Source organism: Salmo trutta, chromosome 19, assembly GCF_901001165.1.
Source record: "Salmo trutta chromosome 19, fSalTru1.1, whole genome shotgun sequence".
NCBI lineage: Eukaryota > Metazoa > Chordata > Actinopteri > Salmoniformes > Salmonidae > Salmo > Salmo trutta.
Genome location: NC_042975.1, coordinates 10,755,930 through 10,773,044, shown reverse-complemented (window position 1 = coordinate 10,773,044; position 17,115 = coordinate 10,755,930). Strand labels below are relative to the sequence as shown.

The 17,115-nt window shown below is 42.1% G+C and overlaps 1 protein-coding gene across 1 annotated transcript; it reads right to left on the bottom strand.

Moving 5' to 3' along the window:
• Positions 1–4,577: 4,577 nt before the first annotated feature.
• Positions 4,578–16,599, bottom strand: LOC115153976 (protein YIPF5). The gene is made up of 6 exons (XM_029699711.1): positions 16,493–16,599; positions 14,645–14,773; positions 9,705–9,880; positions 6,711–6,856; positions 6,364–6,545; positions 4,578–6,051 (listed from the first exon to the last, which is right to left on the bottom strand). The coding sequence occupies exons 2-6, from the start codon at positions 14,761–14,763 to the stop codon at positions 5,889–5,891; spliced, it is 786 nt and encodes a 261-aa protein (XP_029555571.1). The 5' UTR covers positions 14,764–14,773; positions 16,493–16,599; the 3' UTR covers positions 4,578–5,888.
• Between the last annotated feature and the right edge of the window lie 516 nt (positions 16,600–17,115).

Sequence of the window (17,115 nt, the reverse complement as noted above, 5' to 3'; positions counted from 1 at the left end):
TCCGGAATAATGGATGTTAGCTCCGGGACCAACGTTAGCCAATAGTCACTCGGGTAGCAGCTAGCTAGCTGCAAGATCCAGGTGTCCAGAGCCTGCGGTAGAAATCTGGGGATATGGAGAGAAAATAGGTCCGGTATGCTCTGGTCTGAGTCGCGCTGTACAAAACTGGCGAAAGCTGGCCAACCTCTGGCTAGCTTCTGTTGTGGATTTCAGATTTGAGGTAAATAATACTTTTTTTTTAATTGGTGAGGCGGGTTGCAGGAGTGTTTTGAGGTTGAGTTGTTAGAAAAAAAGATATGCAAAGAAAATATGTAAATATATATATATATACACACGGGACACGACAAGAGGAGGACAAAGGACGTCTGACTGCTATGCCATCTTGGAATATGATGCATGCTTGTCATCCTCACCAGGGTCTTGACCTGACTGCAGTACGGCGTCGTAACCAACTTCAGTGGGCAAATGCTCACCTTTGATGGCCACTGGCACGCTGGAGAAGTGTGCTCTTCACAGAATGCACAGATATACCGTTACAAGATCCTGAGGCCCATTATCAGGCCATTCATCCACCATCATCACATATTTCAGCATGATAATGCACGTTAATGCATGTTGCAAGGATATGTACACAATTCTTGGAAGCCCATTAAGTATGTTTGGGATGCTCTGATTCGACGTTTACGACAGCGTGTTCCAGTTCCCGCCAATATCCAACAACTTTGCACAGGCATTGAGGAGTGGGACAACATTACACAGGCAACAATCAACAGCCTGATCAACTCTAAGCGAAGGATGTGTTGCGCTGCGTATCTGTGACCAATACAGATATGCATCTGTTGGTCACAGATACCTTTATAAACAAAGTATGGGCGTGGATCATAAAACCAGTCAGCATCTGGTGTGATCACCATGTGAAATCCATAGATTAGGGCCTAATGAATTTATTTCAATTGACTGATTTCCTTACATGAACTGTAACTCATTAAAATCTTTGAAATTGTTGCATGTTGTGTTCATATTTTTGTTCATTGTATAACCATCCGATGTGTGAAGATGTAATCCATCTCAGACATTCTTACGAGAACTTGAAAACAACATGTATTGCCCGCATTAAGCACGAGTTTTAATGGCTTCCTGCAGTAACATCTTCCTGCACAACTGTAAAATCAGACAGCACAATTCATTTTAACGTCTAAAGCATTGACAATATCATTAACAACTAAATGTGGTTGCTGTGATAGTGCTGTGCCTTGGCCTAAACCCAGATTAATATATATTCAAAATACAATGGTAAGATAAAAAAGTTGCTTAGTTAGTACCAAAGCTTTGAGAATCTTGGCTAGACATGGAAGCCTGGAGATGGTACGATAATTATCAAGATCACTACTATCCCCACCCTTATGGAGTGCCAGCACTGAAGCTATTTTCCATACTTTTGAAATATTTCCTGATAACAATGTTAGATTTAAGATATGGGTTACTGAGACAGCAACGAGGGGGGCAGAACACTTGGGCAGACCCGGCTCCAATTGGTCATCCCCTGTAGATTTCTTGGTATCTATAGCAAGTAAGGCATACATTTTTCTGCGAACTGCTGAAATGCAAAAACTTGACAACCATTTTCCATGTCAATCTGAAACATTTCTTTATCAGCAATTAGCCCACTCTTAGAGACAGGAGGGTTAGAAGATCTTTAAAAAATAAAATGGCGATTAAATGCATCAATGATGGCTATAGTTTAACAAGAAATTTGTGGAGTGGTTGAAAAACGAGTTTTAATAACTCCAACCTAAGTCTATGTAAACTTCCAACTTCAACTGTACATTCAACACAGTGGTGTCCATTTACACCCTTAGCTCTCACCCCCTCCCTTCCTCAAAGATGTACTTCAATACTTTTCCATCACCCAGGATTTCTCCGTGCTCACCACAGGACTTCTTATCAGTCAGGAGAGGCCTGGAGTTATTGGGAGTACACATTCCTAGTCCACTAAATCATTTGACTTCTCATACACAAATAGCTTGAACCTAACACTACTTTCAATCTCTAAGGATATATGAAAATAATCTATTCATACTAAAAGGATATAATTATATAAAACAGTAATATACAATCTATTACCACAATAGTATGGTCAGTATAGCCAATGCGAACTGATATTTATTTGGAGTAAACCTCTGCAGCATTAGTGAAGATATGATCAATGCAAGTGTCACAAACACTATCAGTATACACTCGGTTTGGTTGAGTGATAACCTGGGTCATGTTACAGGCCTTAGTCACAGTAAGAAGCTTCCTCTTTAAAGGACATCTAAATAACCAGTTAATGTTCTGGTCACCAAGGAAATAAAGTATCAGAGACCTTATCTAACATCCCACACATATTCTCCAGATACTGACAGTTAGCACTTGGTGGCCTATAGCAGCACTCTAAAAGAAGAGGCTTCAGATGAGGCAGGTGAACCTGCAACCACAGCACTTTACTTCAATTGTCATGAGAACCTCTGAGCTTTACAGGAATATGGCTCTGAATATATACCGCAACACTTCCCCCATAGACATTCCTGTCTTTTCTGTAGATGTTATATCCTTGTTTCCCTACTACTGTATCATCGAAGGTGCTGTCTTGAGTCTCAGTAATGGCTAATATATTAATATTACCTAAGATTAGCAAATACTAATCTCATGAACATTGTTTCTGAGGCTACATATTTATATCAGCTAACTCTAAACTTTTCCTGGGTAGCTTATGTAAAACTGAACTCAATGATAATAGGTTGAATTTCTAATAACAAAGACGACGTTATACAGTAGACTCAGCGTGAGGGTGGTTTAGGTTCTAACACCCAGTCATTACAGGATGAATTTCAGAAATACCAAACCTTAAATGTTTTAGGCTGAAAGCATGAGAAATACTAAAATGGACTCCGAACAGGACGCCACATCACGTGTATGTAAACATTATGAAACGGACCATAGATCACACGACAGATATTTTATTTAGATAGTGGCCGATAAAACCACCCAAGCACGACGCCCATCCATCAAGAATTTCCACATGACAAAAGCACAACATTGACTTTGATGTACAAAACAAATGATACAGTATATAAATACGTGGCCATATAAGAGCAGCACTGTAATTGCTCAGTGGCCTTGTGTCCGCCCTGAGATTGAAAGGTTGGGAGTTTGATCCCCGGCCGCATCATACAAAGAGACTAATGGGACACGATGCGTCGCTGCCTGGCACTCAGCATTAAGGAGATAGATTTTGGGTAAGGCCCTACAATAGACTAGCATCCTGTCCAGGGGGGTATACTTGTACGTCAAGCTACCTCAGGAGATCTGCTCCTATGAGCCGTTCCAGCTAGCTTGTGAAAGGCTACTTACTGTATTTACTCTGGGTTGTTTGAAATGCAGTATCCCCTTAAGATTTGTTGAAATAGAAAAGCACTACATTTTCATTCCCGCATTACGCTTTAGAGGGCAAAAATATATAAAGGCATCAATTTGAGGAGCTCAGGTTTAGCACAAAAACAAATCTATAGGAAAAGCAAGAAAAAAAAAAACAATGACCTTAAAACCCTGTGCTCATTAACAGCCTCTCAGATGACACCTGTGTGTGAAACCAAAATTCCAAAGCCACATTTTAATATCAGTCCAAACAAAGTGAATGGCAAAAGACTAAAACTTTCAACCTGAAGCCAAATAAAACTCAACACATAGCCTACAGCACGGGGGTCTCCAACCCTGTTCCTGGAGAACTACCCTCTTGGAGATCGTCACTCCAACCTCAGTTGTAACTAACCTGGTTCAGTTTATCAACCAGCTAACTATTACAATCAGGTGTGCTAGATTAGGGTTGAAGCTAAAACCTACAGGACGGTAGCTCTCCAGGAACAGGGTTGGAGTGGAAACCTACAGGAGGATAGCTCTCCAGGAACAGGGTTGGAGTGAAAACCTACAGGACGGTAGCTCTCCAGGAACAGGGTTGAAGCTAAAACCTACAGGACGGTAGCTCTCCAGGAACAGGGTTGAAGTGGAAACCTACAGCACGGTAGCTCTCCAGGAACAGGGTTGGAGTGAAAACCTACAGGATGGTAGCTCTCCAGGAACAGGGTTGGAGTTAAAACCTACAGGATGGTAGCTCTCCAGGAACAGGGTTGGAGTTAAAACCTACAGGATGGTAGCTCTCTAGGAACAGGGTTGGGAGAGCCCTGACCTACAAGTTGAAAACAATAGAAAACTGATCAAATGTAAACTGCATGAAAAGGATGATTTAAGTTAAGGTGTAGGAGACAAAACTCAGGATCTGTGAGCTACTTCGTGTGTGGTTTGACAACCTGTAGTACAATACCATTACACAGTGCAGTTAAAGATGCACTACGCAGAAATCATGCCGCCATTTCCTGGTTACTAATAGTTCCCCTAATTTCAGTTATACAAGCAAGTATAGTGTAGATAATCATAACCCAAACTATTATATTTTCAGCTGGTGTACAAAATCGAAAGTAAAATATGCAAAAATTAAACTTAAGGAAAGCATAGAAATAGAGTACAAAGAACACATCTACCACTTGTTAGACTTGCTTTTAAATGAGAATGACAGAGCTATAACTCACATTTCTATGTGAATTTGGTCGGGTCGCCCAAAAAGTTACATATTTCAGCTTTAATATGGTCAACAAACTATCATTTTACAATAAAAATAAACGTGCCGGTAAATATGAACAAAAACTAGGTCATGAGGCGCACATTAGCTGATTCCCACTGGTCAATAGAGAAAATGAAAAACCAACATCTCTATTCTTTTTTGTTGTTGACATAAATTCTGTGAGTCTGCATGTGTGCAGCTGTTATTACGCAGGCACTGACTGACCAAAGTTTACAATCACACAAGCTGCATAACTAACACACCCATGACCACATGCAGTTAGCTAAGGAGGCTCTCTGTTAGGCCATGTGCTGGGGCCAACCTGAGAGGGCTGGGAAATATAGCGGGGAAGGGCACAGAGCTTTGGTGTTTCAGCAATTTAAAACAATTTCAGCTTTGTAAGACATGTCTCTTCTGAGTTGCAAGTTGACCTCAGAGTACCCAGATGTGCATGTATGCATGAGAGGGCCGTTGACATAGAAGACAGAATTAACTAACTGCTCTATTTCAACTCTCCTGCTTCAGTTGAATACAATTGTAAATACTTGTGCAAACCATTTTCTGAAGGCCTCAAGGCTCAAATAAATCTAAGAAACAAACATACAGAATAAAGAAGTTTTACATGAAATAGAAGATTCTGTGGTGGTCGGTGGATGGGTCCTTAGTCTTGAATAAAAGGGGTTTGGAATTGATACTTTTGCGCGGACCCCTGTAGGCGGGTGTAAAAATGGAATGCAACAGACAGGGTAGCTGGCCACACCACTGCGATGGGGGTGCAGCACAGAAGGGCCTCTGACAGGCCCTAAAGTTAGTTGGGTTTGTTGGTCCGTTTGCAGGGTGTAGACCAGTGTTTCCCAACGCCAGTCCTCCATTTGTTGTAGCCCCAGACAAACTGACCTGATTCAACTCAATGTGGGCTTGATTAGTTGACAAGTTGAATCAGGTGTGCTTGTCCAGGGCTACAGGAAGAATGTATACTGTTGAAGGTACAGGAGAAGAGGAGTTGGAAAACACTGTTCTAGACCAGGATTTCCCCAACTCTGTCCTGGTCCCCCCCCAGCTGGGTACACATTTTTGTTTTGGACTTAGCACTACACAACTGACTCAAATAATCAAAGCTTGAAGAGTTGGTTATTCAAATCATCTCTGTAGTACTAGGGCAAAAATAGGAACTATGCACTAGAGCCCCAGGACCGAGTTGGGGGAACCCTGGTGTAGACAGACACACCATTTAGAAGACAGAGATAAGGGCGAAGACGCCGTAGAGGAGGGCACAGGGGTACGCCACTAGAAGCTGCTGTCCGTCCATCGCCAGGGCCGAGATGAAGATCTTGGAAGCAGAGAAACTGCACCAGCCAATTATCGTGGCTGCGATGATTATTCCAAACATGCCTCTGAAAAAGGTTAAAATAAAATTTAAAAAAAAGGTTAGATCAGTTAGTAAAATGTTGGCATGCACCCGGACCACCCCACCCACTACCAATGCTACCGCTGCAGAAAAAAAATATCATAGGGAAAACACTGGTTTGATTTAAGATAATTGCACTTTAATACTCCATAAACAAATAGGGCATCAAAAGTCAAAGGCTTATTATAACATTTTGTGCACCACCTGACACTTACAATACACAGGTACGCTCTATTGTAGTGACACAGGACCTTACCATATTGAGCTAACCTCTTCTCAGGCCCATGTTTGTACTTACTGTAAAGACAAGATGACTCCGAAGCTGGCAAGGAGGATCATGGGTAGCAGGCAGTAGCCCAGTACGCTGGCGACACAGCCAAACGACACGCCGGTCATGCTCATTAAGTTGAGGAGGCAGTACATCCCCAGGCAGCCGATGGCACTGATGCCGTACACATAGCCAAACTGGATCTTTCCTGTCTGTAGCAGTTACACAGGAACATATAGACAACTCATCAGCCATCTGCTTTTACAGTCATCTCTTCCCAGGACAAACAATGTTATAGCACAAGGTAAAATGTCAAATACATATTGATACCATGTAAGTGTTCAAGTGCTGTACTGCATCAATAGAATAGTTCTTACTAGAAGTAAGGTAGCTCCGAAGGCCAGACAGAACACCATGGGTCCAGCCAGGTCAGTCTCGTTCATAATGTTACCGTCTGCTGCCTTCATGGGGTGGAGCACTGTCAGGGTCTTCTGCCAGATGTGGTCAAAGTTTATGCCCAATTCTATGAGGCATACCCATGAAAGGACATTAAAACAATCTCAGATATAAGACAAAGGGTTGGGTGAAAAGGGACAACTCATTCATACAATAGTCTGAAAAAAAATCTATATACCTCCTAGAATGAAATATACTTTTTAAATTGAAGGGAAATTACAAGCCAAGAAAAAATATTTATGATGAGAACACGTGTCTCACTATGACACCACTGTATCAGATGAGTGGAGTGGAAGATGTACGCCTACCTCCAAAATAAGATCCTCCCTAGCAGGGCGGCCCTGGTGACTGCTCCCTAGCAGGGCGGCCCTGGAGACTCCTCCCTAGCAGGGCGGCCCTGGAGACTCCTCCCTAGCAGGGCGGCCCTGGAGACTCCTCCCTAGCAGGGCGGCCCTGGAGACTCCTCCCTAGCAGGGCGGCCCTGGAGACTCCTCCCTAGCAGGGCGGCCCTGGAGACTCCTCCCTAGCAGGGCGGCCCTGGAGACTCCTCCCTAGCAGGGCGGCCCTGGAGACTCCTCCCTGACTGCAGACCCATTTAGTGCATACAGCTGGATAACTGGGCAACTCTGACTTAGACTTTCCCGTCTCAGGGGGAATGCAACATGGATACAGCGGTGTCAGAGGAAAGCCCTAAAAATATTCCAAGACTCCTGTCACCCAAGTCATGTACTGTTCTCTCTGCTACTGCACAGCAAGCAGTATCGATGCGCCAAGTCTGGAACCAACAGGACCCTGAACAGCTTCTATCCCTAACTCATGAGACGGCTAAATAGTTAACCAAATAGCTACCCAGACTACCTGCATTGACCCTTTTTGCACAAACTCATCACATACGCTGCTGCTACTGTTCATTATCTATCCTGTTGCCTAGTCAACTTACCCCTAACTATATGTACCATCTACCTCAATTACCTCATACCCCTTCACATCGACTCGGTATCCGTGTATATAGCCAGGTTATCATTACTCTGTGTATTTATTCCTACATATTTGTATATTTTTCTCTGCGTTGTTGGGAAGGGCCAGTAAGTAAGCATTTCACCGTTAGTGACCGATTGTTTACGAAGCATGTGACATAACATTTGATTTGAAGACATTGAAACCCATCATAGCGCTCCCCTGACTAGAGGTTGACCGATTAAATCGGAATGGCCGATTCATTAGGGGCCGATTTCACGTTCATAACCATCGGTAGTCTGCCTTTTTGGACGCCAATTATGGCCGATTACATTGCATTCCACGAGGAAACTGCGTGGCAGGCTGACCACCTGTTACGCGAGTGCAGCAAGGAGCCAAGGTAAGTTGCTAGCTAGCATTAAACTTATCTTATAAAAAACAATCAATCTTCACATAATCACTAGTTAACTACACATGGTTGATGATATTACTAGGTTAACTAGCTTGTCCTGCGTTGCATATAATCAATGCGGTGCCTGTTAATTTATCATCGAATCACAGTCTACTTCAACTTCACCAAACGGGTGATGATTTAACAAAATCGCATTGCCGAAAAAAAGCACAATCTTTGCACAAATGTACCTAACCATGAACATGAATGCCTTGTTTAAAATCAATACACAGAATAATATATTTTTAAACCTGCATGTTTAGTTAAGAAATTCATGTTAGCAGGCAATATTAACTTGGGAAATTGTGTCACTTCTCTTGCGTTCAGTGCAAGCAGAGTCAGGGTATATGCAACAATTTCCCTGGCTCGTTGCGAACTGTGAACTAATTTGCCAGAATTTTACATAATTATGACATAACATTGAAGGTTGTGCAATGTAACAGAAATATTTAGACTTAATAATATTTAGACCGTATTTCACTGAAAGAATAAACATTTTGTTTTCGAAATTATAGTTTCCGGATTTGACCATACTAATGACCAAAGGCTCGTATTTCTGTGTGTTTATTATAATTAACTCTATGATTTGATAGAGCAGTCTGATTGAGCAGTGGTAGGCAGTAGCAGGCTCGTAAGCATTCATTCAAACTTTCCTGCGTTTGCCAGCAGCTCTTAGCATTGCTTGAAGCACAGCGCTGTTTATGACTTCAAGCCAATCAATTCCCGAGATTAGGCTGGCAATACTAGTGCGCCTATAAGAACATCAAAGGTATATGAAATACAAATGGTATAGAGAGAAATAGTCAACGCGTCATAATTCCTATAATAACTACAACCTAAAACTTCTTAACTGGGAATATTGAACCACCAGCTTTCAGATGTTCTCATGTTCTGAGCAAGGAATTTAAATGTTAGCTTTTTTACATGGCACATATTGCACTTTTACTTTCTTCTCCAACACTTTGTTTTTGCATTATTTAAACCAAATTGAACATGTTTCATTATTTATTTGAGACTAAATAGGTTTTATTTATTTATTATATTAAGTTAAAATAAAAGTGTTCATTCAGTATTGTTGCAATTGTCATTATTACAAATATATAAATAAATAAAATATAATTCGATTAAAATCGGTATTGGCTTCTTTAAACTCCAATAATCGGAATCAGAGTTGAAAAATCATAATCGGTCTACCCCGACCTCTGTCCACTCTTTCACCTTGAGGAAATTCCAGTGTCTTTCATTCCCCCAATCAATCCCAAGTATGAAGCTCCCATGCTCTGGCCCCCATGCTCTGGCATAGGTGTGGGAGTATAGGAGCCAATCGAAAAGCTCCACCTGGCTTCTGATAGATCAAGTGGAATTTGTGCCATATTGCTTAAAACTAGCCAATCCTCTCAGATAAACAAAGGTGCCTAGGGAGGTGGATGAAAGGGCTTGATTTGGGATAAAGCATTCTTTTATCACCCCTTTCCCCTGTCGAGTCTCACCACCGGTTTATCCTTACCCTCCAGAAGCGGGGGCTCGTCGTCAAAGCTGCTGCCGTACATGGACTGTGTGGGGGAAGGTGTGAAGGCCGGTGTGGGCTGGTAGATCTGGCCGGTGTAGGGCTGCTGAGGTTGCATCATCCCTGGGGCTGCGTATCCCATTGGCTGGGAGTAGTCATACTGACCATATTGACCCCTGGGGGTGACACATAGGAACACCTCTCAGAACCCCTCCATGGCTTTATTAAACACAAACATGTCACGTCTCAAGCTAGTAAGCAACATGGGAAGAGAACTAACAAAACTGGCCCTTGCGAGAAATTGGAGGAAAAACGGCATTATTTCTCAAATGATTGACAAGCTTTTCTAATGTGTAGCTATTCTCAGATCACAGTGAGTTAGAGAAGTGACTAATCAAATCAACGTTTATTGGTTGCATACACAGATTTGCAGATGTTCTCAGGTGCAGCAATACTCTAGCGTTTTTAGCACCAACAATGTAGTAATAATACCTAGCAATACAAAACACACAAAGTCAAATAAAATAAGCCCCTTTGCTTCCAGAACAGCCCGATTTCTTTGGGGCATGGGAACATTGCTCAATTGGTATCAAGAGACCTAACATGTGCCAGGAAAACATTTCCCAAACCATCATTCCACCGCCACCAGCCTGTACCGCTGACACCAGGCAGGATGGGGCCATGGACTCATGCCTCTTACGCCAAATCCTAACAGCCATCAGCATGACGGGATTCGTCGAACCAGGCGTTGTTCCATTCAATTGTCCAGTGTTGGTGATCATGTGCTCACTGGAGCGGCTTCTTGTTTCTAGCTGATAGGAAGGAAAACCGGTGTCGTGACAAGTTGTGCGGTCCGAGATGCCGTTCTGCACACTGTTGTACTGTGTTGTTATTTGCCTGTTTGTGGCCTGCCTGTTAGCTTGCATGATTCTTGCCATTCTCCTTCGACCTCTCATCAACGAGCTGTTTTCGCCCAAAGGAGTAACATTTTTTTTTTTTGCACCATCATTTTCAGTAAACCCTAGACACCGTCATACGTGAAAAGCCCAGGAGGCCGGACGTTTCTGAGATACTGAAACTGTCACACCTGGCACTGACAATCATACCACACTCAAAGTTGCTTAGGTCACTTGTTTTGCCCATTCTAACATTCAATCAAACAGCAACTGAATGCCTCGATGTCTGCTTTATATAGCAAGCCACTGCCACGTGACTCACGGTCTGTAGGAGCAAAGCATTTTCTTGAACAGGGTGGTGTACCTAATAACATGGCCACTGTGTGTGTGTGTGTGTATAGATATACAGTACCAGTCAAACGTTAGGACAACTACTCGTTAAAGGGTTTTTCTTTATTTTTACTATTTTCTACATTGTAGTATAATAAAGACAAACTATGAAATAACACGTACGGAATCATGTACTAACCAAAAGAAAGCGTTAAACAAATCAAAATCCATTTTATATTTGAGATTCCTCAAAGAAATCACCCTTTGCCTTGATGACAGCTTTGCACACATTGCATTCTCTCAACCAGCTTCACGTGGAATGCTTTTCCAACAGAGTTCCCACATATGCTGAGCACTTGTTGGCTGTTTTTCCTTCACTCTGAGGTCCAACTCATCCCAAACCATCTCAGTTGGGTTGAGGTTGGGTGATTGTGGAGGCCAGGTCATCTGATGCAGCATTCCATCACTCTCCTTCTTGGTCAAATTGCCCTTACACAGCCTGGGTCATTGTCCTATTGAACAACCAATGACAGTGGGACTAAGTGCAAACCAGATGGGATATCGCTGCAGAATACTGTGGTAGCCATGCTGGTTAAGTCTGCCTTGAATTCTAAATACATCACTGACTGTCACCAGCAGAGCACCCCCACACCATCTCCTCCATGCTTCACGGTGGGAACCACACATGCGTTGATCATCTGGTTCACCTGCTCTGCGTCACAAAGACACAGCGGTTGGAACCAAAAATAGCACATTTGGACTCAACAGACCAAAGGACAGATTTCCACTGGTCTAATGTCCATTTCTCGTGTTTCTTGGCCAAAGCAAGGCTTTTCTTATTGGTGTCCTTTAGTAGAGGTTTCTTTGCAGCAATTTGACCATGAAGGCCTGATTCACGCATTCTCCTCTGAACAGTTGATGTTGAGATGTGTCTGTTACTTGAACTCTTTGAAGCATTTATTTGGGCTGCAATATGAGGCTGGTAACTCTAATGAACTTATCCTCTGCAGCAGAGGTAACTCTGGGTCTTCCTTTCCTGTGGCGGTCCTCATGAAGCCAGTTTCATCATAGCGCTTGATGGTTTTTGCAACTGCACTTGAAGAAACTTTCAAAGCCCTTAATTTTCCCGCATTGACTGACCATGTCTTAAAGTAATGGACTGTTGTTTCTCTTTGCTTATTTGAGGTGTTGCAATAATATGGACTTGGTCTTTTACCAAATAGGGCTATCTTGGGGACCCCTACCTTGTCACAACACAACTGATTGGCTCAAGTGCATTAAGAAAAGAAAATCCACAAATTAACTTAGGGCACACCTGTTAATTGAAATGCATTCCAGGTGACTACCTCAGGGAGCTGGTTGAGAAAATTCCAAGCGTGTGCAAAGTTGTCATCAAGGCAAAGTGTGGGTACTTTGAAGAATTTGTTTAACACTTTTTGGGTTACTACATGATTCCATGTGTGTTATTTCATAGTTTGATGTCTTCACTATTATTCTACAACGTGGAAGAGAGTAAAAATAAAGAATAACCCTTGAATGAATAGGTGTCCAAACTTTTAACGGTTATTGTAAATTAGCAAAATATTCTGAAAACATGTTTTTGCTTTGTCATTATGGGGTATTGTGTGTAGATTGAGAGGAAAAAATGATTTAATCAATTTTAGAATAAGGCTCTAACGTAACAAAACGTGGAGAAAGTCAAGGGGTCTGAATACTTTCCGAAGACAGTGTGTATGCATGCATGTATGTATGAATATACACACAAACTCCGGCCGCCCTAGTCATAGACTATTCTCTCTGCTGCCGCACTGCAAGCGGTGCCGGAGCGCCAAGTCTGGGTCCAGGTGGCTTCTGAACCGCTTCTACCCCCAAGCCATAGGACTCCTGAACGGCTATCTATTTTTCTCTCTCTCCCCCATACAGTATATACACAAAGTGGGTAAAACAGTACGTAAACATTATTAAAGTGACCAGTGTTCAATGACTATGTACATAGGGTAGCAGTCTCTAAGGTGCAGGTTAGAGTACCGGGTGGTAGCAGGCTAGTAACAGTGACTACGGTTCAGGTCAGGGTACTGGGCTGAGGCCGGCTAGTGGTGACTGTTTAACAGTCTGATGGCCTGGCGATAGAAGCTGTTTATCAGTCTCTCGGTCCCAGCTTTGATGCACGCAGAGGAAGTTGAAGCTTTTGACCCTCTCCACGATTAGCTCCTTTGTTTTGTTGAAGTTGAGGGAGAGGTTATTTTCATTGTACCACTTCTGTCAGAGTGCTCTCCTCCTCACTGTAGGTTGTCTCATTGTGGTTGGTAATACCTCGTTTCAGGAAGCGATGTCACTGACCACATATACATACATACATGACCTTCCACCCCCACCTGGGATATGCCTGAAGAAGACCCAAGTGTCAAAACGTTGTTAGAAATAAACATAACCTGGGAGCGTGAGCAGCAGTGTGCAGCGTTTTCCTTTCTGTTTTCCATGAGTTTGCCTACAACTCCAGCACCTTGATGTGCGCATGTTCTTCAGCTTTAGTAAAACAGGCCTACCACTGTGTGGTCATCAGCAAACTTGATTATATTGAAGACATGTGTGGCCACACACTTATGGGTGAACAGTAAGGGCTGAGCACGCACACCTGTGGGGCCCCCCTGTTGAGGATCAGCGTGGCAGAGGTGTTGTTGCCTACCTTAACCACTTGAGGTCGGCCCATCAGGCAGTCCAGGCCTGCCAACCTTGTCCAACTTTTTAGAGTACCAGACGCGAGCTGGAAATTGGATATTCATGTGCTTTAACATTATGGATCACACCTGGTTCAGTTCAGTCCTTTGAAAAGGTATTTACAAAACAAATAAAATATTCATACTGATAAGTACAGAACATGTAAAATATATGTTTTGTGGAATTAGCACAGATTCTATGTTTATACCATTACATGTTCAGTGTAGAATGGAGATAATTATCTATAACGTTTTTATTAGCACATGCCCCCAAGTTTAGTCTCTATAGTAGAGGAACGCATGTCACCTCTCAAACAGGGCCAGCTCACAAGTACTGGCTTTTTAGACACAGTTCCTAAATCAACACTAAAAGCAAAATCATTTTGAAAACATAAAAACAAATGATTAGATTTATTTTTCATTCAATTGTAAATAAATATATATTTATTTATATAAATAAATATTTGTATAAATAATCAGGCCCTATTCATTTCTGTGTACTTTTAACTCGGATCTCGTACATGAACAGAATTGCGTAGTTGGTACGCCAAACGCGGGCATGTTGGCAGGTCTGCAAGTTGCACAGGGAGGGGTTCAGACCCAGGTCCCTGAGCTTAGTGATGAGCTTGGAGGGCACTATGGTGTTGAAGGCTGAGCTGAAGTCGAACAGCATTCTTACAAAGGTACTTCTCCTTTGCAGGTGGGATAGGGAAGTGTGAAGTGCAATGGTGATTGCGTCGTCCGTGGATCTGTTGGGATGGTATGCAAATTGTAGTGGGTCTAGGATGTCGGTTAAATCTGTTGTTCTGCCCCTGAACAAGGCAGTTAACCCACTGTTCCTAGGTCGTCATTGAAAATAAGAATTTGTTCTTAACTGACTTTCCTAGTTAAATAAAGGTAAAATAAAAGTGTTAAAAGGTGGAAGTGATACGGTCCTTAACTTGCCTCTCAAAGCACTTCATGATTAATGCACTGTTAACGGGTTGACAAAACTTACTGTTTGTAGGGATCTTCTGTGTTACTGTAGCCATATCCAGCAGGTTGCCCGTGCTCATCTACACTGTAGCTGGACTGGTAGAAATCTGTGTTGAGGTTGTCAAACCCTGACCCTGACATTTCTGACCGTCTGCAAAAAACAAATGGTTCATATAAGAATAGTAAGGCTGGAGGAGAAAACTGTCAACAGTATTCAATAGATGGCATAGCACAGCTTATTGACGCATAGGTATCTGGGAAGTTATTGTGCGTCTTGTACTTATTCCTGTCCTTCATCCTTTCAAGTAGCTAGCTAAATCAGATTAGCCTAGTGAGATGGCAAACGTTAGCTAGAAACGCAGCATCATGGGGAACGCCATTCGCTAACTTTCAAGACGTTAATCCATCTGAACAGTGACATTGATGTTAGGCAATCATACCAAACTCTGCAAGCATTCCGTTTTCATTTGAGATAATAGCTAGCTAGCTGCTACATAGTTATCTGGCTGGATAGCTAACAGCTAATAATGTAGGTGCAGCGAAGATACTGACAAACAACACCTTCGCCTGGAAACCCAAAGTTGAATTACATTGAATTCTACGTCGGGCAGAAATTCATGTTTAAATCAGGAAAGTTTCCTCTCACATCATCTACAAGCCACAATGTTGAATAAAAGTATATTTTAACAAACTTCACCGGTTGTCCGTGCGGTTGGTCCTTTTGGGGGTAGGAATGTGAGACAACATTCACAGGAAAGTATAATTAAAGGAACTTTTTAAAGCGCTGGTAGTGCATTTACGTTTCTATCAACTGAAGCATGGCACAAGATTAAAATACATGCGTGAGATGCATGCATACTTGCTTAGCTGGTGCACGAGTTTACTTTGTTCTGCCCGCATGTTTCAGGTGTAGAAATCTGAACACACTACCAGGCTTTGAAAAGTTTATGTAATTACACTTTCCTGTGATATATTGATTCACATTCCTACGGACAACAAGTAAAGTACGTGAAAATATAATTTTATTCAACATTCTGACTTGTAGACGTCATGAGAGGCAGCTTTCTTGATTCAAACGATCATTTCTCCCCGACAGAATTCAACATAATTCAATGTCTGGTTTCCAGGCAACTAACGCCTTAGTTTGTGGTTGCACTCTTTACTTTACTGCTGCTAGATTGGCAAATACTGTATTTACGTTAGTTACCATTCTTATTTTTTTACATCAATAGGTCTTTTGACAAATCACATCAGATCTTTTTCAGAGCTGAACTGATTGAGCAAAACGCCAATTAGTGAAAACAAGATCAGAATTGGGCTGCCTGTGTAAAAGTACCCAGGCAGAATTAGCTAACGTTAGCTTTATTCAGGATTTCAATGAAAATATAGCTAGCTAACGTTCGTTTTTCAACTACGCAATTCGGCACCTGGCTCGGTCCCTAACGGTAAAGTTATCGTTGGGTAACATTAGTTAACTAACTAATTTTGCTAGCCAAAGTAGTGACCAGCTAACCAACCAACACAAAAAGGTGCTAGGTAGTTTGCTAACGACGTTAGCCAGGTCACAGTTAACGTTAGACAATAATAATGTAGCGCAATGTTAGCTAAATTAAAACGATATCTAGCTAACTCGTTAGTAGACTAAAACGGTGGTAGCTACCTAATTATCAGCTAAGTATGCAAATGTATTTAAAGTTAACCAGCTGGCTTCTGCCTAGCTTAGACTTAGGTCAGAGTGGCTTGTACGTTAGCTAGTTTATAGCACAACTGAACATACTAAATGAATGTGGGCCTCGATAAAATACTTAATCAAGCAATATATATTTGTTTATGTCCAATGGCCTTTATAAAGCAATACTAACTGTTTTACCTGCAACGTTGAACAATTCAACTCTGGACTCCGCCAACTTAGCTACGTGTCAAGAGAATAATATCAGCGTCTCATCAGCAGCACTAAAACAGCACTTCCGGGTCACGAATTCCGATTTAAAAAAAAAATAAAAGTCCTCCACGTAATACTAGAAAAGTGTCAATAACCTGTATTTATTCATGTCATATAAAAATATTAATCTCATATTTAAGTGACACACGCATTATGACACACACATGGACTGTAAAGTCCATGGAGAATAAGAGCACCTCCTCCCAGCTGCCCACTGCACTGAGGCTAGGAAACAATGTCACCACTGATAAATCCACTATAATTGAGAGTTTCATAAAGCATTTTTCCACGGCTGGCCATGCTTTCCACCTGGCTACCCCTACCCCGGTCAACAGCCCTGCAACCCTCACAGCAACTCGCCCAAGCCTCCCTCATTTCTCCTTCACCCAAATCCAGATAGCTGATGTTCTGAAAGAGCTGCAAAATCTGGGCCCCATCTAGACAATCTGCACCTCATCTTTCTAAAATTATCTGCCGACATTGTTGCAACCCCTATTACTAGCCTGTTCAACCTCTCTTTCGTATCGTCTGAGATTTCCAAAGATTGGATA